Source organism: Fringilla coelebs (assembly GCF_963513975.1).
Source record: "Fringilla coelebs genome assembly, chromosome: Z".
Classification (NCBI taxonomy): domain Eukaryota; kingdom Metazoa; phylum Chordata; class Aves; order Passeriformes; family Fringillidae; genus Fringilla; species Fringilla coelebs.
This window is the reverse complement of record NC_140031.1, coordinates 22,816,998-22,841,208: the sequence shown is the minus strand read 5'-3', so window position 1 is coordinate 22,841,208 and position 24,211 is coordinate 22,816,998. Positions and strand designations below refer to the sequence as shown.

The following is a 24,211-nucleotide window of genomic DNA, read 5'->3' as shown; positions in this document are numbered from 1 at the left end:
GAAATGCAGGAGAAAGCATTGGGCAGTATTTCGCTGCAGTTTTATTTATGTGTTGTAAATCTACTTAGGGATACCTGCATTATATTTTTATGGTCTTTATCTTTTCCTGTGATTTTTTTTTTTATGGTACTCTATACCTTCTAGTTTCTTCATTGGGAGTGCTGAAGAGCTTTTGAAGCTATCTTGCATTTCTTGTATCCTTAGCTTTATCTGATAGGTTTTTGAATTGCTAGATTTCCTTATTACCTTTCCTTAAAGTTTGTGTGCTCTAGTGTTCTAAGTTTTGTGTAGCATGTTATTTAGAAAGAAGTGTTTAGAACTGGCAACTTTTGACTCTTCTGTATTTATAATGCAGACATATTTGTCTTGTTCAAACTTTGTAGAGATCTTCGGAATACTATACAAATATTACTGCCTTCAATCATTAAAGCAAATGTATACAGTCCATTAAGCTGAAAAATCTGATTGATCTAAATGCAAATTTTTATCTTGTGTTGTGTGAAAAATCGTAAATCACTTGCAGGTGAGCACTGCTGTAAGAACTGCATTTTTGCCCTGTTCTGATATAGATTATCCTTGGTTTTGTTGTTCTTTCTTATATTTGGAGAATGGACTAAATATTCTAGAATTGCTAACAAAATTAGAAGATATTTTATGCATGCTTACTGCAAACCAAATTGCAAGTATGTTTTTGATCTATTGTCTCCATTAGGAATAGAATTAAATATTTAAAAATTATGAAACTTGAAATTTCTGAATACTGATATTTTGAAGGAATTTAAAATTAAAAATATGGCAAAACAATTTTCATCTCGTGGCTTGCAGTAATAATTAAAAAGCACATGCAAATTTCAGTATCAAAAGAAACCATATATTTTTATGATTGTAGCTGGTCAGAGTTGTGTGTCCGTACAAAAATTGTACAAACATACTGCATCTTCCCTATATACATCTACCCACAGTTTTTCACATTCAAATCTTCAGCCTGAAAAAACTTCTGTGATCTGGATGAAACTGCTTATCTTAAATAGTTGGCACCATATAGGAGAGACATGCTTACATTGAGGAGGAAACAAAAGACAGATTCTGTATCTCAGTGAATCCCTACTATGAATGTGAAGGGTTAGAAGTCCTGGAAAGCCACCAAATTTGCCCACTTTTGCATTCTGTTGTCATGGGGGACAGCTAGCACCAAGCTGATGAGTTTTGCAGCCACTAGTTTAGGGGGAGTGTCAGACCATGCCCCCTAGCCAGGTAATGTAGATGACAAAAGCCCACCGAATGTGTTTTGAAGTCTATATAGGACATGCTTCCATGTCAGGGCTTCAAGCTCTAGAGAGCCTGTGGTGGATTAAACCATTGTGGTTGGTGAACATTGCTGTCAATGACACTCATGTGGAAACCTGTGCCTGACTCACCACTGTTCAAGAAGTCTGGTGTTTTAACTGAAGTCAAGATGAAATTGGGTTTCCATGAGTGCTCTGGATCGGTAAACTTCAAGGACTCTAGCATGAGCGCATTTTTGTTTCTGCTGCCTCAGCTTCATGACATGTCTTGCAAAGGGTGGGGCAGAAGGCGGGATGGTCCTTACCATGGAAGTCAGCTCTTGGAAAGATGCAGTTTGCTTCACACTGAGTTGCACTTTTAAAAGATGAGTTACTCATTTATAGGACTGGGGAAAAGTATATTTTAGGTGTGTCAAGATATTATGCTGATGTTACTACTAAATTTTTTTGAACGAAGGATCTTGTACGTTCAGAGTTAAACTCACTATTCATCAAAATATTCAAATATAAATATTTTTTGATGTACACTTGTGTTCCTTTCCAGTGTGTAAGGTGGAATGAGTATACTTAAAAGTATTGTGTAGCTTGAACATGAAGCATGTTGCTGAATACTGTTTCTTGAGAAATCAGCGAATCAAGCTGAAAATTAGAGATCCAGCAAAAAAGAAAAAGGCTTTCGGGTCTCTCTTCTGGGATATCTTAAAATAATGGAGAGCTCATTTGTATTTGTTGCTCAATGAGATCCTGAATCTAATCTCTGTCTCTTAAGATGGCTTGAGGCAAAGACACAGTAAGCGAAATAGGGACTAGTTTTAATAGGAGCTGAATCTTTTTCCTTCTAGAGCAAGTTAAGGAAAGAAAACGTACTTCAAAGGTTGCTTTCTAATCCCATTTTTTTTAGCAACCTCACCTATGTGCAGAATCTATAAGCCATGCCTTGTTTTGTTTGTCTAGTTATTCCCTGAGTCCCTCTGGTGGGAAGGAAAATACTGTTATCTTTGTTTTACAATAGGTGAATGGAGATGAGTTGAAGTTAGTGGAGTATCATGGGTTGTCTGTGGCAAAGCAGGAAAAAATATCTAGGTATCCCTTAGCTGGTCTGACCTCTTGTTCACTGGACACAGAGCGATTCCTTTGTTAAGAAATGACCTTAAATTACATTGTTGGTAATTGAATTATTGAATAATGGTATATCTTGACAGAAGCTGTCACTAAATATTGCCAGTTTTAAGTAGCAATTAATTAGTTTTACATGTAGAACTTTCTAATATGGTAATAGCAATGTCTTACATAACAAATTTTCTGTATTTCAGAAAGATGAAACACTTGGTTTTGCCTTCTCTGTGGGGTGATCAGCAACCCCCAGTGCATAGAAAATAAATCTACTAACACTATCACAAACATGTGATTAATACATTGCTTTAGTTTCTCTTAATAAGTCTTATTTTCTTGCAGAAAAGTCATATCAGGTATGTCTTCTATTTTGCAATACTCAGTTGTCTTTTTAAGAGCAATTTTTATAGTGACATAGCCACTAAACCAAGTGGAAATGAGAATTACTTATATGTGTCTCTTAAACTAGGTGGTTGGGGGTTTCAATAGTTAGCTGCTATAGCCCATAACCTGTGGTTTTAGTAATGCATGTGTCTAGAATAATATGCGTGTATTTTCTTGAAAGCAAAAGCCTTTCTGAGTAAGAAAATCTTTGATTTGTCTGATATCTCATTGTCTGCCAGTAAAAAAAAGCTTGTTTTTATGAAAAATAATAAAGTACAGCCTAACTCTTTAGCTGCTGAGGATATCAACCTCACTGTGATGACAGAATTCTCTTGCAATTGGGAAGTTCTCAGGCAATTAAATATTCAAAGGTTAAAAAAATTAATCTTGTCTTCCTTTTCTGCTGCCTCCAAGCACTTAGTAATTGTAGTAGACGTGTTGTTATTCCATTGCACTTCTGTTTTATGTTTTTGTAGGTCAGTGGCCCATTTTCTTCTTTCTTTCCCCTCCTCCCTTGTATGTTTCTTCATCAGCTGGTGTACTACTAATTCTAAGACTCTTCCTTAGCTTTCTGTGGTGATGGGCAAGGAGTGACTTTCACTGTAGTATCTTTCTGATTAACTTTAGGGTTAAAACTGTATTTACTATAAGGCATTGGAACAACTGTTCCTTTCTTGATCTTTGTATACTGCATATATGCTTTTTATGTCTGTGCTTCCATTGTTTTGGTGTCTTCTGATGAACTATAAGCTGTTAAATTCTGAGCTTTGTGAACTAAAATAATGTTTTACATATAACATTTTATCATATGAGATCAACCATTGAAATTTTTCTATCTCTAGAAGAATGGCTTTTTTTCCCCAAAAGGTGTTGTACAGGGTTCCAGAAGTTTTGCTGGAGCTGACAGAAAGAAGATGAGAGTCTCGAACTTTCTAGTCCTACTGGTTTTGTTGCTTAACAGTACTTTTCTCTGAGGAAGTACTGCCAGCTGTGGTCATGGAAGTAATACTACACTACGTAATGCTTCTAGTATTATTCTAGTACTATTAAGTTTGAGTCATGCCTGATACTACTCTTAAAAATAAAAAATGAATGGGTGGGGAGGGGAAAGAAGATATAGTAATGAGTGAACAGGTTCCTAAATTTACATAAATGTGTGTCTTTATGTGAATGTTATGTTTGGTTCTGTGTATCTTGAGTTCATTTTTAGTAAAACAGAAAACATTGCTGTAAAAGAGTGTTAAAACCAAGTATCAGCAAATTATAAAAATTGTTTCTGTACCAAGAATGCAATGGACACTGAAACAGCAGGGCAGTTCTAAAACCGTGTGTATTTAGTCTTGTATATATTCCTTTTTAAGCTGGCAATAGTGCTTTCTTTTCATAGCAAACCTGATTTGATTTTTTTCTTACCCTGTCATACTCACCCTCTACCCCTACAGAAAAGCATACTTCAGCTGAAATGCAGCATTCTGTGTATTCACATGTTTTGCATAACTTCATTGCTGGTTTGGGGTTTTTTGTTGGGTTTTTGTTTGTTTGTTTGTTTTTAATTCTTGGCTAGAGGAAGTCATACTTGCAGTCTTTATGCTTATTTTGTGGGTGGATGCAGGTTCATTCATATGCAGTTTTTAACTGGGTGCTTGGGAGCAGTGTTAGACCTTCCCTCTGGATTATTTCTGTACTCCAGTTAAGCTGTGGGAAATTGACAATATGTGCATTAACTTCACCTACATAGTTCTCAGCTGAACTGCGGTCAGCTGAGTGCAGGCTCAGCTTTTGCTCTTGTGGTTTTAAATGCAAGTCTAGTTCAAAGATTCTCCCATGTTAAAATTCCTTATCTTGTATGCTCCTGTGCAAGGTGATTCTACCTAAGTTCAGGGGGAGTAACTAGTATTCAGTGGGGCAGAAGAGAAATGGTCCTTGGTTTGTAAGTTGTCCTTGAACTTATAATAAGCAAACAATAGGCAGCTTTCTTATTGTGGAAAATACATGCACCTGGGTTAAGGCTATCTGTGTGTGTGTGTGTGTGTATATATATATATGTATGTATGTATGTGTATATATATATACACTCTGATTTTATTTTGACAGGAATGTTTTGATCCTACTATGCAGTTGCATTTTGTTCATCAAGCGCCACGTACCATTCCTCCTTACGTCTCAAAAAATGGATCAAGCCTTGGAGATTTGCTAACAGGCTTCTTCAAATATTATGCCACAGAATTTGAGTAAGTAATAAGCTCATTTTAGTGGTTAGAAGATGTGAAACTTTGATTCCTTCTATTCAATACAGCAACACTTTATAACCCTTGAAAGAAAAAAAAGCACCAATGCAGATAATTGTAACAATGCAGGTAACTGAGAGTGAGGAAGGCTATGAGTGGAAAGGCTAAATGACAGCAGGAATGCCAGTAAATTGTCTGATATCTTCTAATTAGCTAGGCATTCTTTCTTGTAAATTAGTTCCCAAAAGTTAGAGAGCTTTCTCCTGTAAAAATTGCTGGGGTTTGTTATACAGTTACACTATTCTATAACTGCCTATTCCTGTGTGAGATCCAGTTCTTAGCTGTCATTTAAGGTATGAACTGTGATATGAATTATTTGGACCTTAAAGGCTGTGCTTGTCTTTTGTCACACTGAGTCAATTGAGGTAATTGGCCAGGTGGCTGCTTACTGCAACCAGAATCTACATCTGTATAGGCCTCACCTAGTGAAGAATTCTGTCATGTATAGTTGTTTCACTCACATTATTGGTTTGCTAGAATCTGAGTTCAGTTTTGGCACCTGCACTTCCTTGTATAAGAGAAGCTTAAGTTGTGAGGACATCTGAAAAAGCCTTAAGTTACAAATGTTTTGCCAAATTTTTACTCAGTCAGCTTAAAGATCTTCTAAATAACTTCTGAGGCAGTTGTTTCATGCATGTTACTGTCCTGTGTATGTACATCATCTCCATTTCTTAGAAGAAGAACAAAACACACAATCAGGTACTCATAATTTTGGAAGTGTTCATCATTCACTTTAATATAAGTGAAAGACTATAAAATCATTAAAGCATTTCTGGGGTGTGCATCTCATGTAAAATAGGTAAGCTAAATCCCTATGGCCTGTAGTAATGCATGAACCAACTGCATTTTGTGCATGCTTAAGCCTGACTGAAAGATTTTCATGTAAGAGATTTTCTTTCAATGATCTCTGCAGATAAGAGAATGGTGTTTTGTCTTAAATGTTTGTCCTGAGTACCTGTCTTTTCACCTGACAAGGTGATGTTTGCTAAAGAGGCAAATGAGAAGACAGTGCTGGAGGATAACCTTAGATTCTTAATTTGTTTGGGATACTACATGAATCTTTTGCTACTTGACTGTACAAGCTGTTAATCTTCTTAAATATGAAAGTAAATATCTTATCCACTAAGGAATTTTCTGGTTTGCCTGTGCAAAGTACCAGAGATTATCTTGTCTAATTACAGGAAAAATACCTACTTTGACTTTTTTGGGTTTGGATGCTTGTGAACATAATCAAGACCAGATTTCTGTCTAAGTTGGTGGCTGATCCAGAATGACTTCATTTTTGTCTGCTATTAGAAAGGATATGCTAAGACATATGCAGACCAAAAATTCTGCAATATCAGTGTTTGAGCTGATGGCAGTCCCTAAATACCATTTTTCTGATGATGATAAATCAGGAAAAAGTACTGCCTAGATTTATTCATAGACATGCAGAGGAGCTTCTGGGTAAAAGAAAGCTTGAAAAAGTAGATAGTGAAGACAGGATAGTTGATGATGTCAAGGGAAGATAATGTTTCAAAAAGCAGCTGAATAAAAAGATTACCTGATGTGTTCTTCTAGTGTTCAGTATCTGTTATGTATTTAATATACCAGTAAAAACAGCCATTAGAATTCCTGTGTGAAAATGCTACTACATAGCTGAGAAGTCATTTGAGGAAATTATGCACTTAATGCAGCAGCCTTTATTATTTTTAACTGTTTCTGCTATGGACATAAAATTCAGTCAAGTGTACTGTTTATCTGTTTATGTCTGTCAACTATATCCTGTTTGAAAGGAATAGGATTGATAGTAAAATTCCATCTATTTTCATTGACTGGAGAAGACAAATTAGTGCACCATAGGGAGGAACATGAACATGGCTCTTAACAAATTGTGTGTGTGTGATAGCCAGCCAGTGAAAGTTAAAGTAGTCTCATGCTAGCCACAGGACCTGTAAGCGTTCCTTTGAAGTTACTGATGGAAACAACAGTACAAATGAGAATGAGGGTAAGAATTAAATACATAGAATCACAGAGTAATACGATATGCTTGATTGGAAGGGACCCATCAGGAGAATTGAAATCCTGCTCCTGGTCCTGTACAGGATCATCCCTAAGATTCATTCTCTAAGACCCTGTGCCTGAGAGCATTGTCCAAACACTTCTTGAATTCTGTCAGGCTGGTGCTGTGACCACTTCCCTGGGGAGCCTGTTCTACTGCCCAGCCACCCTCTGGGTTAAAAATAGTTTCCTATTACCCAAATTAAACCTCCCCTGACTCAGTTTCATGCTGTTACCTTAAGTCCTGTCATGAGAGTGGAGAGATCAGTGTCCACCCCTCCTCTTCCCCTCATGAGGAAATTGCAGACTGCAATGAGGTCTCCCCTGTCTCCTTTTCTCCAGACTGAACAGACCAAGTGACCTCAGCCACTCCTCATACAGCTTCTCCTCAAGGCCCTTCGTGATCCTTGTTGCCCTCCTTTGAACACTCTTCAGTAGCTTTATGTTTTTCCTATACTGTGGCACCCAGAACTGTCCCCAGCGCTCGAGGTGAGGGAGGTGAGGCTGCCCCAGTGCAGAGCAGAGCAGGACAATCCCCTCCCTTGCCCAGCTGGTGATGCTGTCCCTGATGCCCACAGGACATGAGTGGCCCTCCTGGCTGCCTGGGCTCTGCTGGCTCATGTTCAGCTTGCAAATACACATAACACAGGGCTCTCTTAGTTCTGTCGTGCATGGAAAAACTACAGTTGAGTGTGAGTGTTCCTTTTCTTTGCTGTAATAAGTAGTTTTTTCACTGTTTGTTTTCCCTGTGAAAAATTTACTAGTGTCTTTATGCTCCAAAATTCTGAGATTGTATTTCAGACAGTGTGACTGTTAAATGAGGCTATATTTTTATGATCTGTACTTGGCCACTGAACTTTCCCTATTGGACTGTCATGTGTTTGATGAAAAGATTGCTACAGCGACTGTGACTTCAATTTTTGTAAGCTCCTATCTGTGGAGTAGGATGCACTGCCAGATTTGATACACAGGAACTGTTTTACTGAATGAACAGCATGCAATCAAGGATGATTAGATCATGTGCAAAGATCATGATTTTGAACAGAGTAAATCTCTGAAGCTACCTGTCTAGAATGTTTACCTACTGATCTATTTTACATGTAAGATAAGAGAAGATGGAGATATATTGTTTTAAGTTTCTCCCTCACTCTAGCAAAGGCCATTAGGTATGTCAGTTAAAATCTGTGATTTTTTTTAACTTGATGGAGGACAGGAGGGGCTTAAAGAGTATAGCAAAGGAAGAAATAGGAGCTTTTCATCCTGTGCAGTCATGCCTAAGTCCTGTGCTGTAATTATTTTCCCTTATGCTTTTAAACTGTTTTGTTTATTTAAACTAAAAGTTGTTTCAGAAAATAGTTTATTGCTATGTATTTATACAGTACCTTTTCCACAGTCTTACTCTAGGGTTTTTAGTGTGTCCATAAGAAGTAATTTTTGTACCCTTTCATCCCTGTCCCTAAAGAAATGTGTTTTGGAAATTGCAGCATGTGTTGGCATAGCGCACCATATATGGGAAAGCCTGTTTTGCCTTTATGGTTGTATATGTATCTTGCCTTAAGAGTTCAAGTCTGTGTAATGCCTCTTAGGATACAGCTGGGTATGGTAGTGGCTTCATTTTAACTTTAAATATTTAAAATTGTCCACTGGTTAAGTAGTGAGTGTAATCAAGAAAAAACTGTTGATGTTCTCTGAAGCAAGTATTTGGAAACATGTTTACCAGCCCCTCTGAAGGAGGTGTCTGATTTCAATTCTGCAGCTGTGAGTGAAGGCAGCAGGTTTACACTTGGCTGTCTCCATACAAAGTGAGACCTTGAAGCAAGGCATTGCTTGCCTGAATTTATTGCTTTGTGATTACTTCCCTTAAATTTACTATGGCAGGTTAAGTAGCAGTTGTTTAAGATCATTCACTGATTTGTATATGGTGTACATGGTAAAAGCTTGCATACATTTTAATGGTAATAAAGGGATAATTTTTAATACTGTGTTGGATTAAATATATTTGTAACTTGTATCCATCTTATTGTGTTTATAGAAGTGGCTTTGATTTGTAAAAATGCTCTGGAAAAGATGAGTTTTTTATTCTGTTTGTACTGTAGTCATACAAACACTTGAAAATGCCTAGTCTCCTCCTTTCAAATATATGCCTTTGCCATGAAGATGACATACCTAATGCATTCAGTGACAACAGCAATAACTGATAATTGAAATAGCTGTTTAAATGGCAGTGTTAATTCACAGATAGAAAATGTGTGCAGGGAGAAGATCTGCTTTATGTTGGTAACAATGAAGTTATTATATGCAAGCCAAAGTGGCTAGAATTGACACACAAATAATTTGCTATTCATAATTAATTTCTAATTCAGTATGATCTTGGTACCATGACAGTTCTGTAAGACGTCCGATAAAGGACTTGTTTTCAAATTTAAATTTCAATTTTAAAAAATTTAAATATAAGGCTTTTTAAACAGCCAAGAAACATCAATTTTTTGTTGCTTTTTGCTTAACCAGTGTATTATAAATGCTTTTTTTTTTTTTTTTTTTGCTGAGGGATCAAGTATAGCCTGGGAAGAAAAGAATTCAAGAGAAGAATTACTGTTTCAAGTGAAACAGTACTGCCTTGTTTAACCAAATACAGATCAAATATTTCTTTGCATGACTTTCTCGCGCTCGCTCTCTCTTTCTCTTTCTCCCCTGGCCTGGATCTCTGATTTTTAAGTAAACTTTTTAAAAAAGCAAACTGTAAGCTTCTGCTCATAACATGTGTTCTTGAGCTGCAGTTTAAGCTTGTTTGATGCTCTAAGCACAGGGGTTTTGTGTTTTGTCTTTGTGTGTGTGTGTGTTTGGGTTTTTTTGAGCAGTTCATCTGAATTGAGCCTGTGTTGATGGTTGATTATTAAAAGACATGATAGGAGAGTATTTGATGCTTGACATTATCTCTGTTTATCACAAAAGTAGTCTACTGTGGGAATTAAGGAGAGGAGGGATTATGGGTTAGAATGGAGGCTTTAGTGTGTACATTGAATGCCAGAAAAGATCATCATCATTACTAATTTTCTAAAGAATATATTAAGAGAATGCTAAATATACACACTGAGGTATCCTAGATCTCTTCATGTGCTGTGTCCTGCATTTTTTAAAAATAGGCCCTATTCATAAATGTACGTGTTCTGTGGAATTACAGTTATTCAAACAACTGAGTTCCATAGGAGGCTTTAATTATGAGTTGTATTCAAGGTAGTTTGTAAAATTAGAGTCAGGATTTTTAGCTGTCTTGTCATTGTTGACTTAATGGAGTTGCAACAGCAGATCTGTGGTCTAGGGAGGACAGAATTCTTTCAGATTTAACTGATGAATGAACTGATGATAGTATTTTAATTTACAGTTGATATCTACAGATTTACTGTGGGTGGTTGACATACCCAGCCCAGCTCTTCAGTCAGGTGTATATAAGACTAGTACAGCTGGAAGCATATTTCCCAGCTATTTCTACCCATTTAGTCAGGACATGTGGTGATGTATTGGTGATCCAACTGTTTCACTGATGTGGTGGCTCCTGGGTTTGCAGAATCATCAAGATTAGAAGAGACCTTATAGACCATTAATCCGGCTGCACATGCAGCACAACTGTAACCATTCCTACAACATATACCCAAATGCCACATCCAGACATCTCTTGGGCATTTCCAGAGATGGTGATTCCATCACTTCCCTAGGCAACTTATTATGCCTGTTTACTCTTTCAGTGAAAAACAGTTTTCTAATACCTAATCTGAACCTCTACTAGTGCAATTTAAGGCCACTTCTTCTTTTCCTTGACACATGGCAGAAGAGATTGACCCCCACTTGGCTACAACATTCTTGTAGTTGTAGAGAGGGTTGAATTCCTCCTTGAGCTTCCATTTCTCAAGAATAAAAAACACCATTTCCATCTGCTCTTCATGGGACATGTTTTCTAGACTCTTCCCCAGCTCTTCTTTCGACAAACACCCGTACATCACTGTGTTTCTTGTAGCAAGAGGCCAAAAACTGAGTACAGGATTTGAGGTGTGACCTCACCAGTGCCCAGCACAGGGGGACAATCCCAGCCCTGCTCCTGCTGGCCACACCATTGCTGATCCAGGCCAGGATGCCATTGCCCTTCTTGCCCACCTGGGCACAGCCTGGCTCATGTTCAGCTGCTGTCACCAGCACCCCCAGGTCCTTTCCAGCCACTCTGCCCCAGCCTGTGGAGCTGCCTGGGGCTGTTGTGATTCAAGGGCAGGACCCAGCACTGGGCCTTGTTGAACCTCACCCCAGTGGCCTCAGCCATGATCCAGCCTGCCCAGATCCCTCTGCAGAGCCTTCCTGCCCCCCAGCAGATCAGCACTCCCACCCAGCCTGGTGTCACCTGCAGACTGACTGAGGGTGCACCCAAGAGATCATTGGTGAAGATATTAAACAGGACTGGCCCAGTACTGAGCCCTGGGGACAGCACTGGTGACTGAACACCAGCTGGATGTAACTCCACTCACCACCGCTCTTTGGGCCCGGCCATCCAGGCGGTTTTTCATTCAGTGAACAGTGTAACTGCCCAAGCCATCAGCTGCCAGTTTCTCAAGGACAATGCTGTGGGAAATGGTGTCAAAGGCTTCACTAAAGTCCATGAAGACTGCATCCACAGCCCTCGCATATTCAGGTTGGTCAAGTCAGGATCTGCCTTTCATAAACGCCTGCTGGCGGGGCTCAGTCTCCTGACTGTCTTGGATGTGGGACATGATGGCACACAGGATGAGCTGCTCTCTTTAGTTAAAAACAGCTGAAAGGTGGCTGGGTAGATGAGAACATAAAACTGGAAGTGGGGGTTTTTTGCTTCCATTATGTTTGGGATATTGTTGTGCCAAGTGTTATAAAGATGATGGCACATCATAAAGACTGCCCTATAATCTGTCTGCTGTTCCTATTTAAATGTGTTAATTTCCATGTTTTGTTGTTGTAAAGCTGCCTGCAGAAAGTGGTAGAGTTGTTGTACTTGCAGATCTAAAATTCAGCATATAAAAAGTATTGAAACTTTCTAGTAATTGGTTCCTGGCACAAGGAAGGCCTATGAGCAAATTATTTCTACATATCTTTATACTATTGAGTATTGTTTATGGAATGCAGTATGTGACTTGTCTGCACTTATTCCTTACATTCCTTTTCTTCCTACAGAAAATGCTGTGAAAAATTTTATTCTGTAATTTATTTTGAACTTAGAAATAATTGTAGGTGAAAATACAAATTGTCACAAAGTTTGACATTGATAGTAGAAAAAATTCCATTGTGGATATATCTTACTCATGGATAGCTGTGATGCTCTGTTTTGGACATGATTTTTGTACTTGAACTTCTGTTAGTAGAAAAATGTTCTCGTTTCTTACCCATGATGTTAAACTAAATTACTAATTATTATAAAATGCTGTGTTAACCAGGCTTATAACATTGCAATCTGACAATTTTTTTTAATGTAAACTGATAATTTGAATTTAGAACTAAGAGTTAAAATTTTTTGCAAATTGTTTTCTTTTTCTTTAGTTGGAGCCGTCAAATGATATCAGTTCGTGAGGCCAAGGCTATCGCAAGACCTGATGGTATTGAATGGAGAAACAAATTTATTTGTGTAGAAGGTAATATGTGAAGCTGCGTTATAATTTTTAACTGTTAAGGTATCAAATACATAAATCTATCAATTAGACTTTACCTTGGTTGTGTTTTGAGAAATATATTACATGTGTGCATCATGTAAAGAAGGAAGTTCAACCAATGTAAATAGTTTGTAAACAGTCGCGTCAAAAACATTTGAAAAGGAAGCTTTAAGCTCTGAAGTGTTTAAAAATAGTACTCCTGACCTTTTCCTCAAGAGACTCATTGCCATCTTACTTTTGGAACAGGGCTTAGGATTTTGATAAGGAATGGCCTTTATGTTGGTAATGTGTGTTTTTCTGCTCCACAGAAATAGTTGTCAGTTTCGCCAAGTTTGAACTTCTGAAAAAACACAGCAGGCACATACTCAGATTATTCTTGAAGAATATTTTTTGTTCTTGCAGTGCTCTGTCATTGCACTGACTAGGTTATGTGTACGTTGATCTCCTTGTGGGTACTATTTTTGGTTGGCTAGTGAACATATGCTTTGTGCAGAGACTGCATGATGCCTTCCAGAACTGGAGGGTAAGCCCAGGCTACCTGTTGGAGTTGCAGGTCTCAGCTGTCTCAGTGCAGAAATGAGTAGGAGCAGTTTCAGGCAACAGATAGAGGCAACCAGATTCATGTGCTAGTGACACTTTTCAGCTGCCATGTGGAATGGAGAAGATGAGCAGGTAAGCATGCATAGGCGATGAAGCTTGCACTAAGGAAAGACAAGATGATAAACCAAGAGAAGGATTGAGATGTTAGGAGAACGACAACAGACTGACGGGACTGAGAGCTGCTGGGTAACTGGAAACAGTTGTCACAAAGGGAGAGAGAGGTGTCTGGGCCCTGGCTGCAAATTAATGAAGGCTGTTAGGATAAGGATATCAAGGGTTGACATCACAGGATGAAATAGGACTATAATTTGAACAGGAGACAAATGGTATGGGGAAAGTTGTCAGACACTGAGAAGATTTTGCTGGGGGAGGAGGAGAATAGGACACAACTCTTGTGGCTGAACAGACATTCTTCAAGATTGATGATGTTTAGGGTTGGGGTATATATGTACTTTCCTGCATTTGTGCTGTTCTGTGCAGAGAATCACCTTCAAACAACTTCACCTGCTGGTGAACTTGGCTGTTCTCTGGTCTAGAGCTCATGGACTTGGCCATAGTCATATGAATGTCAATGTAAAACCACATGATGGGATTCCTGTTCTTTATTTGACCCTTTGGGAAAAAATCAACAGTTATAGGAGAAGAAGAACACACTGAAATATAGTTGCACTGGAGTTGAGAAATCTGAGAATTAAAGTATCTGCACAGCTGAAAAGATTCAGAATAGCGTAATGAGGCACTGCCAAGGCTCTGGTCTGCATGTGGGAGGTGGGAATGCTGGACAGCTATGTTTGCTGCTGTCACGTGATGCTGATCCACTGTGTTGCAGGGGACTGTGTGTTTCAATCTCTCAAGTATTTTATGACATTACAAAGTGGTTGAATAATTAGGTTCTCTTTCTGCCAGGCTGGAAAATAGAATACACATCAACATACAAAATAGACACTCTTAAGATTTTTCATTTAATGGTCTTGATTACATAGTACTTTTCCTTAATGTGTTTGCCTTTGAGCTATTAAAAATCAAAATTTTCTATAGGTAACATATCTGATTCCTTCCTTGGTTCCAGACTTAGTGGGTTTAGCCTCACCTACCAAGTTTTTTACTTCTGATTTGGGAGGGAAAAATAAACTCTACTTTTGCTCAAAGTAGACTTCATGTGTATAACAGCTGTTAAAAACAACTAGGTTAGCAAAGTATCTACATCAATTTCTGTGTACTTGAGAAGAAGATTGCAAAAGTTAGGTAAACATGCCAATATATTCTGTTTTCCAAGTCTTTGTCAAATTTTCCTGTTTGCAGAATAAAATTTCAGTAATTGGTACTATTGCATTTATTTTTAAATATCTAAAATGTATTTGTTGATAGATTACACAAGTCTGTGTCTGCAAGTTTTCACAATTCTGCATGTAGTACTGTATTCAGATTAGCTCAAGAAAAACTGTATTCTGTTTTAAATGTTATGGGCCTTAAGGCTGATTCTCACATGTATTTCTGCTGTTAGAGAAACAAATAAAGTAGAGATGCTCTTTCTACATGCTTTAAAATATGATGGGCTTTTACCATGATGGGGATACAAAGATACAAAGAACCCTGCTTTTAGATAATATTTTGAACAATTCTTGTCAGAAGCTCAAAATGGCTATTAACTATTCTAGTTTCAGTTTAAATCTTGTCTGTATCAAGTAATATCAACTACTCTCCTGTTGGAGAATAGGAAAAGCTAGAAATGTGGCAATCTTATTCGATAATTATATTGATAATAATTTAGGGAAATCAAATCAGAAGCCAACTGAGCTGCACCTGATTCATATTTGTAGTTTCAAGTCTTTCAGATCCACATGCTAAAAGTAATTTTAAAAAATAATTCCTCAGGCTTGGTTAGCAGCAGTTCTGAGGTTCTGTGATATCATGTATTTTTGTTTGGAAAAATGACTCCCTTTAGCCTTTCCCTCAAGCAACAGTGTTAAAGCTGTGTTACTTTTTTCTTTTAATATTCCCATGTCTGTGTGTGAACAAAATTACTTACAATAAACTCTTACTGTCTTAAGGGTTAGAAAATGTAGTGGTGTAAAGAGTAGCTGATTGTAAAATTATTCTTGCTGTGCTTCAGAGAACCAGTTTGTCTTTTGACAATCAGTAAATATGCAGGAATATTAAAGGGAAGATGTGGGTTAGCTTTTATGACTGGAATGCCTTTTTTCCAATGATGGTTTGAGAAGATTGTACAGTTCAGCCCTTGTTGCTTTAAAATATAGATATGACTTGATTCAACATAAAGGTCCTAGCATTAAAAAAGCAGTTACCATCACATTTATTCATCACAAATGAAATGCTGTATTTGTTCACATAGTAAGGGACATGGAGTTCTTAATTATACTCTCTCAAATAATGGGACTGACATTGGAGGACTGTGTATGTTTTACTTGGTAATCAGTTTTTGTTCTAAACTAAAAGTGTGATGCATTCTGAAATAAAAGAAATCTGCCTGTAACTGCCCACTGAAAACTAGGTAGTTTGAAGAGAATCCTTTTAGAAAATTGCTAAATACAACATTTATTGAATGAAAAAATTTCTTAGTGAATTTAAATCGCTAGCAGAAATAAAAACCTAAAACCATGGAGCATGAACCAAATTTGAAATTCCAGTCTCCATAAAGGCACAAGCCCTTCTGGTGTCTGTCTAATGCTTTATTTTGCTATACATCACTGTCTGAATAAAAATAATTCATAACCAACTAGACAAAAAAAAAAAATCTACATGATATAACAGATACTTCTGTGGTTCTGTGGTCCTTGAGGACTTCCATACATTCTACCAGTGTGAAATACACAATATTACTAAAGCAGTTCTCTATTAAGGAAAAAAAAGACTATAAAATCTGTTTTGTAGCACACTGTAATGCATAGTCCCTGCATCATAATTTCTTAGTATCAATTGCTTTAATGTTGGCAGCCTTATCAGTAGCAAGAAGTACTTTTTAAATCTTGCAATTAAAAAAGTTCATACTATTTATTAAGTTAGTATAAAAAAGGAGGGAACATCACATTGATTTGTCATCAGTTAGAAAGTAGAACCTCCAAATGGTTAACTTATGAACAAATATTGCAGAATGGGTTTGAAGTGATAAAATATATTTTACAGCAGTTGATATGTCTTATATTAAAGTTATAGTAAATATTTTGCTGTATTCTCAGTATTTCACTGAGAAACTGTTGAATGAGATGAATCTAAAGTAAATAGTTCCAAGAGTCTCACATGTAATAAGTTTCAAAATATTTTAATATGCAAAATCATAGTCTGATATGTTATCACAGACTATTGAGCTGTAGCAGATAATTGCTACTGCATAAATTCAGCACAATCATAGTATGCTTCAACAGATAATAATAAGTTGAGTTTATTAGGAATTACATATCATTAAAGCATTCATTGAATCATAGAATGGTTTAGGTCGGAAGAGACTTTTAAGTATCATCTCTTTCCAACTCCCCTGCCATGGACAGGGACATCTTTCACTAGACCACTTTTCTCACAGCCCCATCACTCCCATACTGGGAGGTGCTATGAGATCCATTGCAGAGCCTTCTCTCTAGATGGAACAACCCCAGCTCTCTCAGTCTGTCTTTTCAGAAGAGGTGTTCCATCCCTCTGATTGTCTCTGTAGCCTCCTCTGTACTCTCTCCAGCAGGTCCATGTCCTTGCTGTGCTGGGACCCCAGAGCTGATGCAGCACTGCAGTGGGGTCTCAGCAGGGCAGAGGGGCAGAATCCCCTCCCTGCCCTGCTGCCCACCCTGCTCTGGGTGCAGCCCAGGACACGTGTGGCTCTCTGGGCTGTGAGTGCCCATGGCTGGGGCATGTCCAGCCTCTCAGCCAGCAGCACCCCCAAGCCCTTCTGGGCAGGGCTGTTCTGAGTGAGATCATCTCCCAGTCTATAATCACGTCTGGGATTGTCCCGACCCAGATGCAGCACTTTGCACTTGCAGTTGTTCAACTTTCATGAGATCTGCATGGGCCCACTTCACAAATTTGAACATGTGCCTCTGGATGGCATCCTGTCCTATAGTGTCAACTGCACTGCTCAGCTTTGTCTCATCTGCAAACTCCCTGACGATGTTCTCCATTCAGGGCATTCAGAGAATTCAGCGTTTGGGGTGTTTTGGTTTTGAGGTTTTTGGTTGGGGTGTTTGTTTTTTTGGGTTTTTTTGGGGTTTTTTTGAGGGTTTTTTTTTTGTTGCTTTGGTTGTTTTGTTGTTGTTGTTGTTTTGGGGGGGGTTGTATTTTTGTTTGTTTGTTTCTGTTGGGGGGGATTTTTTGGGTTTTTCCCTCCTTTTATTGGTTTGTTTGTTTTGTCTTGGGTTGTCTCGTTCTTGTGGGGGGGCATAATTTTGTCTTATTGGTTGGTTTAGTTTAGTTTTGGTTTGGGATTTTTTTTTTGATAAATGTTATGTAGAAAGAAAGCTTGAGAACCAAAGAGGAATTGAGTATTTAAAACACTTTTGGGAAGCAGTTATATGCTTGACCCTTCTTGGTTAGCAGAGATGACTAACTTTAGATCTTTTTAACAGTTTTCATGTTTGTTTTTGATCTTGCAGAGCCCTTTGATAGGACAAATACTGCTAGAGCTGTACATGAGAAACAGAAGTTTGATATGATCAGAGCTGAACTTGCACAGGTAAAAAGTAATCTCATGTAATTTTTCTGGTCACTTTGTTTTTCAGGATAGTTTTACTGTCTTGAAAATGCTAGTCGTTAAACCTGCCAGTTTCTGATATTTTATAGTTTGTACTGTAAGTAGTAAAAATGCATGTTTTAAAAAATATGTGGAAAATCATTTAAGAGTATTCTTTAATGTCTGTCATTAAACTTCAGGTTTACACTGAAATGGGTACTCAAACTAGTAAAAACCCTCTCTCTTAGATTTTCTTGTATGTGGGTCCTACATGAATTTGAGTGGTTACAGATAATATTTTCTACTTCTTACTATACCTTTTTAAAATAAATATCACCACCAAAATAATGGGGGTTTTCTGATTTTTGATAACTTACTTAGATGGGTACTTTTCTTTAGGGAGACCGCACTCATAATTTTAGAACATGAGTAGTTCAAACATGAACTTTCACTGTCCCAGTCAGGGGAGGAAAGGACACTTTGAAACAAGGAAAAATTTAGACTTTGGTTAAGCATTTTTCTGAAAATTTTTGGTATCAACTGTCTTTTATGCTTGTTTCCTATCATAGGCATTGCATAGGTATTGCAACTCAAATTCTAGGTTTCTGAGATCTTTTTTTCTGTAGTTATGACTAGGGATTAGTGCATAGAACTGGCTTCCAGCTTTAACCAGTTAAGACTCCCCTGTTAAGCTGTCCTTGGAGGTTTGTGTTTACTCCAGTTATTCATGTCTTCAAGTATCTTGACGGCTTCCCCAGCAAAATGTAATTCAATGCCCGATACTTGTAATAGAAAAAATGCTGAAAGAGACACCTTAAGTCATTTTCTTTGTAAATCTCTTCAGAAATGTAATAAGTTTTTCTTTTATTTAACCAAGTTAGCATACAAAATACTGAATCGTTTAATACTGGTACGTAAAATAGTTGATTTTGTGAATCTCCTGAAGTCACGTTTATGAAATGGTTTGGGGTTTCACGGTACTCTGAAATCAGAGTGAACTTCTCTTTTCAGAGTTTTCAGTTAACAAAATTTGTTTCAAAGCTCTGTGGTTTTCTGGAAAATGTAAAAGCAGATGCTCAATCTTAGCTGTCTGGAAGCAATATACTAGAGTGATAGAGCCCTGAGAAATGTCCTTTTTACCAGATACCATAAGAATGACAATTGCTCTAAAAGTGCAAGTACTTTTTAATATCCTGCACTATTTTTTAAAAAGCTTAAGCAATCTGTTTTATCCTTGAGAGAATTGTTCTGCTTGTGGTTTTTATTACACAATGGAGCATTTTGCTTCCCTTAAAAAATCCCAAAAACAAATGAACAAAAAATAGCACAATCCACAAATTTTCTTTTCAAGAAGGGGAAAAAGTCAACCTTAATTTTATGGCACTGTGATGCTTACTGCTTATAATGGTATTTAAGTTTTAATGGCAAAGATTATATAGTCTTTTTTTAAAAACCCTGTGGTTTTTTTTTCCTTAGGCTTGGCAGTTATTACGAGACAAGAAAGACCTGAACCGTATATTGCCTTTAAAAGCAATCAAACAGAAAAGATAACTGGCTTCTTTCATTTTCCCTTTTTTTGGATCCTGCTGAAATAAATAACAGTGTCAAAATCAGGAGGCACTCACCCCATGGTTTTTATGACCTGTTTTTCCCTGTAAACTTTTGTTAAGAAAATGTTTATAAGGATGTGGCATATTTTATTATCAGTATTTGTTAATACAGCTGTTCAAGATACGCTTTCTGAAATGGTTGCATTGTTGACTTCCAGAAAAAACTCACAGCAAACAAGAATACATCTGTTTTAAGGAAAGTATGGGGATATACTAACTTGTTTCTTGTTTGATCTGTGTAACCATTATTTCAGACAGGTTTAACCATGAAGGACAGACATTCAGAGTTAAACCATGTGCAAATCTGACTACATCCTTAAGGCACTGTGCACTACCAACTTCTTGATGAACAGTCTGTGCTTTACATCTGCTGAATTGCAGTAAGCACTTCTGCTCAACTTAGCACTTTGCAGTTTTATTTCACTTTTACTTGGAATAACAAGCAACTGTTTATGAAAATGAAGCTAGATTATGGTTGGTAATACTCTCAATATGAAGAACTATAAACTAAACCAAAATTTTCAAGCAACAGTTGTACTATGAGAAGGTTGACGTAAAAAAGCTCAATTCAATGCACATAGATGCTTCACATTCACAGAGAGTAGGAAGGAAAATTTTTAGTGCTTCCTTTTACATATTTGAAGTAATAGTGGTGCCTCTTTTGGAGAAAAAGACCAAATCAAAATCAAAACACCTCACATCAGTGCTAAAATAAGCTGGGCTTCTCATTTGATTTTGTGTAAATCAATCATTTGATTTTGTGTAAATTTGATTTTGTGTTTGTGAATTGATCAGCCACTGTAAATTGAATCTAAGTAATACTGAAAATTATAGCTCTTCCAAAAAAATTGCAAACTTTCTCTTAGACCTCCTATAGCACAATTTGCTTCTCTTATATATTTGTTATTGAAGACCAATTAATTTTTAAGGCTGTATTTACCACTGAAGTTGAATTCGTACTTCCATTTTTTTAAGTTTAATATTTTGTATGGTGTCCAGTGAAATAAAGTTTATATATGGTAGATACGGGTTATTTTTCCAATTTATGTTATTTTGTACTGCATATTTAAAATATTTCCTATAATTAAGTAGAATAGGAAATGCCCCATGAGGCAAGGCCCATGTTGCAATTCATCAAGATCTGTCATGGCTATTCTGCAGTATATCTGTGAATAGGCAAAAGTTTCGTTTATTACTTTCACTAACAAGATTATGAAAACTCTTTAACCATAGAATAACAAGCATTATGTCTTCTTATGCAAACTTTTAAGTTCTAGTTTATTTAGAAGTTCTAAGTACTGTAAACTATATGCCTGATGTGAGATTACTTCCTACACACTTTGTCATGGTCTAGTCTATGTAGAATTTTGTCTTTTTTCTGCAATTGACTTTTCTTCTCAATTTTAACTGTCTTTCAGTTTTAATATGACTCTAGCAGTCCACTGAAATGTTCTTCCTCCTTGCATACGTTCAGCCTCACTGCCCTTTTTCTGTAGGATGGTAGACTTGAGTGTCAGTGAAACATTCACTTTGATTCACTTTATGTAAAACTGAAGCACAAGATTTTAGGACAGGATGATGTCTGGATTCAAAGATGCTCTATAAGTTCTGTGTAGATTCTGGGAAAAGAGAATGTTGGCTATATCTTCTTAAAATCATATTGACTATATCTTTGTCTAGAAAATTTAAAACTTTCCTAACCTAGGATAAATAAGAAGGGACATAAATGTTTAAAGTTGGTTTAAATATATTTTAAGTGAGCTGAATGTGAGAAACAAAACAAAAAGGCATAAAACTATCTAATGAGTTTGTATTGCATCACCTAATGTGTCAACATTTCTTACACCTTAAATTAATGCTTCATGTTTAATTTAATTCCTGACTATTTTTTAAAGGTTAGTTTAAAACATTGTGATATCTCTGAGCTAATCTATAAAAGGTGCCCTACTAGTTAAGTGGTATTGTTAATACAAGTTAAAGTCGGTAACCATAGCAGTCTTTCAAAAGAATTCTTTCAAAATTCTTTCGAAATAATCCTTTTGTATTTTTTTCTCAAGTTTATGTCTTTCCAATATACCATGTCTATAATCAGAAAATCTAGATGGTAGTTTTCCCCAGTTTTTTGGAGCAGACCTGTTGGTAGTGTATTTGTTAAATAGTGGGCTGCAACTTTTGTCAGAAAACTTCAGATTTAATACCACAAAGTAAATGGCTTGGGGGGAGTAGGTAGGAGCTGAACTTTAACTTTGGATTCAGTTCTGTATAGTGTGAAGCTGTTCGAGGTTTAATGACCTGTGTTTTCATCTACTCTGGGCAAGTATTCAGAGTAAAAAATTCAAATTTTAGTGTTAGGATAAAATTTTCAACTTTCTTCAGCTTAAAAATAAAACCTTTTGCCTTCTTATCCCTTGGCATATATCCTAGCAGGAATAGTTTTTTCTGAGAGCTCTTTGGTAAAAGATATTTTTCACAACTGACCAAGGTGTGCATGCAAGATGCTGTCTTCTTTGGAATTTGTTTTTGCCTTGAAATAAAACTGCTTTAGTTCAGCGCTTTTATTTATTTATTTTTTTTTTAATTATTATTCTTGACTACTCTTTTTGGCATTGGGTTTTCTTGTCTGTTCTCACCTCATGTGTCAGAAACCACTAGTGTCTTCTCTAGGATTTTAAGAACTCTGTTTAGTCCTTCAGGACTAAATTAACAGGCTCAGAGGTGCACAGAAGGACCAAATGTTGGCAAGAGCTTCATATTTGGTGACAGTAATGCAGAACTGGTATGGGGTATGCGCTGTGAAACTTGAAGTTTCTCTTCTAGCTCTTGCTCTCACTTGTCCTAAAATGTGAATGTGTAAGTGAATTCTCATTACCTTTACGTGTGTTGACAGTATAAGGTGTTACTTTTTAAAAATCCCTCACAAAGAAATCAATATAAATCAATTTTAAGACTCACACTGCAGGGTGACATGGTCATTTGGGAGAAACGGGCAGTGATGATAAAAGGATGTAAGATGATTTGTATAAAACCTGAAGTTAGCATTTGTGAATACATATGTGTGAATCCCAAACATTTATTTGGAACTAGTGCTTTACTTGAACTTGTGTTACTGGACTTGAGTTACAGTATATTTGATGTTAAATTTAAGTTCATCAGAGAACGTCACTCTTGATTTATTGTACTCTACTTGCTACGGGTTGTCCTGTGTTTTGTGGTTTGTGGGTTTTTTTGCCTTGTTCTCTGTAATCCTTGTGTTTTAAGATATAAATATTTCCATTGATTTTACTGAGTATGATGCTTGTCTGAAGAGCATGAAAGAATGTACGATTTTTGTCCATTTACAGGTCAAATTCACTTGTGAGAAGTACAGGTTGAAATAAGTTGAAGGGTTTCTGGTAAAAGAGTACTTGCCTTTCTCTTGCTGTGCTAAAGACTGAATCAAAACTTGTGCAATGTATGAATGTTTCATCTATAAGCATTTCTAGAAGACTTGTAAAGCTCTTGCCTTCCACATGAAATTTAAGGAAGAGTACTTCATATTCTTTACATTTTGCTGTGTACACTGTCTATGATCATGATGAAATGTAGAGTTTATTTTAGCTTAATATCTGTTTCAAATACACTTTTTCAAAAATTACATTGTCACCTTTTAAGTTGTGTATGTCACTGTGTGGCTGAAGAGAGCAGAAAGACCTGTACATACTGTTTTGGAGTGTCAGGAGAATTTTAATTTTGCGTGCAGAGATAGCTTGTAGTCAGAAGTACATGGCTGGGTGTTTCTATACTTACAGCACTCTTAAGGAAGAGTTTGCTGATTGATTTATAACCAGATATTTATTTTAAGAACAATGAAAAAAAAAAAAGCTGGGGGCATTGGAGTTATACTGTGCAAACAGTCATTTATACTTGAGATATCTTGGCAGTTCTTTACTTAGAATCAGGGGTTTAGTGCTTTTTGTCCTCTTCTAATTTTTTTTTTTTAATAAAGTCATTATGTTGACTAATACAGTTTGAAAATATTTCTGTTTTGTGTGTGAAAAGCACTGCATTTTGTGTAAAATGCAGAACAATAAAGCATAAATGTGGCTTAACCTAAAATCTGCATGGTAGTATAGTTTGTCTTTGCTTTATAATGGGTTCAAGTCCGTTCAAATAGGAAGTTGTAAATGTCCTGTGATTTAACACGTTGATAAATCAAGGGTTTAAATACATTCCTTTTGCATGGTTAAATACCACAGTGCATCTGATATCTCTTACAGTACAGTAGTAATAATTAAATGTGTTTGTCAGAGGCTTATCCACCAGTTACTACTGTATTTGACCTTTCCAATTCGAGCTTGAGGCACTCTGGGCATGCTCAAGGGCAGAACTTGTGAAATGTACCTTCTCTTGGAGCAGCAGATAAACTCTCCCTCTGCTTCATCTGTACCATCCACCCCGAATTTCCTAGAGGTGACTGGGGAAGGTCTGCTTGGCCCCCTTCCTCCCTGCTGCTGCCTGACTGCCCTGTCTGCTGTACAAGCGACTCTGTGGCAGCGGCGGCAGGTGAAGGGGGAGAGCA

At 36.9% G+C, this 24,211-nt stretch overlaps 1 protein-coding gene across 3 annotated transcripts in view; it reads left to right on the top strand.

Annotated features, from left to right (window-relative positions):
* TENT2 (terminal nucleotidyltransferase 2) overlaps window positions 1-23,728 on the top strand; it is a 45,236-nt gene extending 21,508 nt beyond the window's left edge. For 2 of the 3 annotated variants that reach the window (XM_084224995.1, XM_084224996.1), the window contains exons 12-15: window positions 4,878-5,014; window positions 12,662-12,753; window positions 17,967-18,046; window positions 19,520-23,728. In XM_084224995.1, the coding sequence (XP_084081121.1) occupies window positions 4,878-5,014; window positions 12,662-12,753; window positions 17,967-18,046; window positions 19,520-19,594 (384 nt within the window). In that variant the 3' untranslated portion in view covers window positions 19,595-23,728. Of the gene's footprint in view, window positions 1-4,877; window positions 5,015-7,453; window positions 7,634-12,661; window positions 12,754-17,966; window positions 18,047-19,519 lie in introns of those variants that run through there. The other variant, XM_084224997.1, reaches the window with a different exon arrangement.
* Window positions 23,729-24,211: the final 483 nt, after the last annotated feature.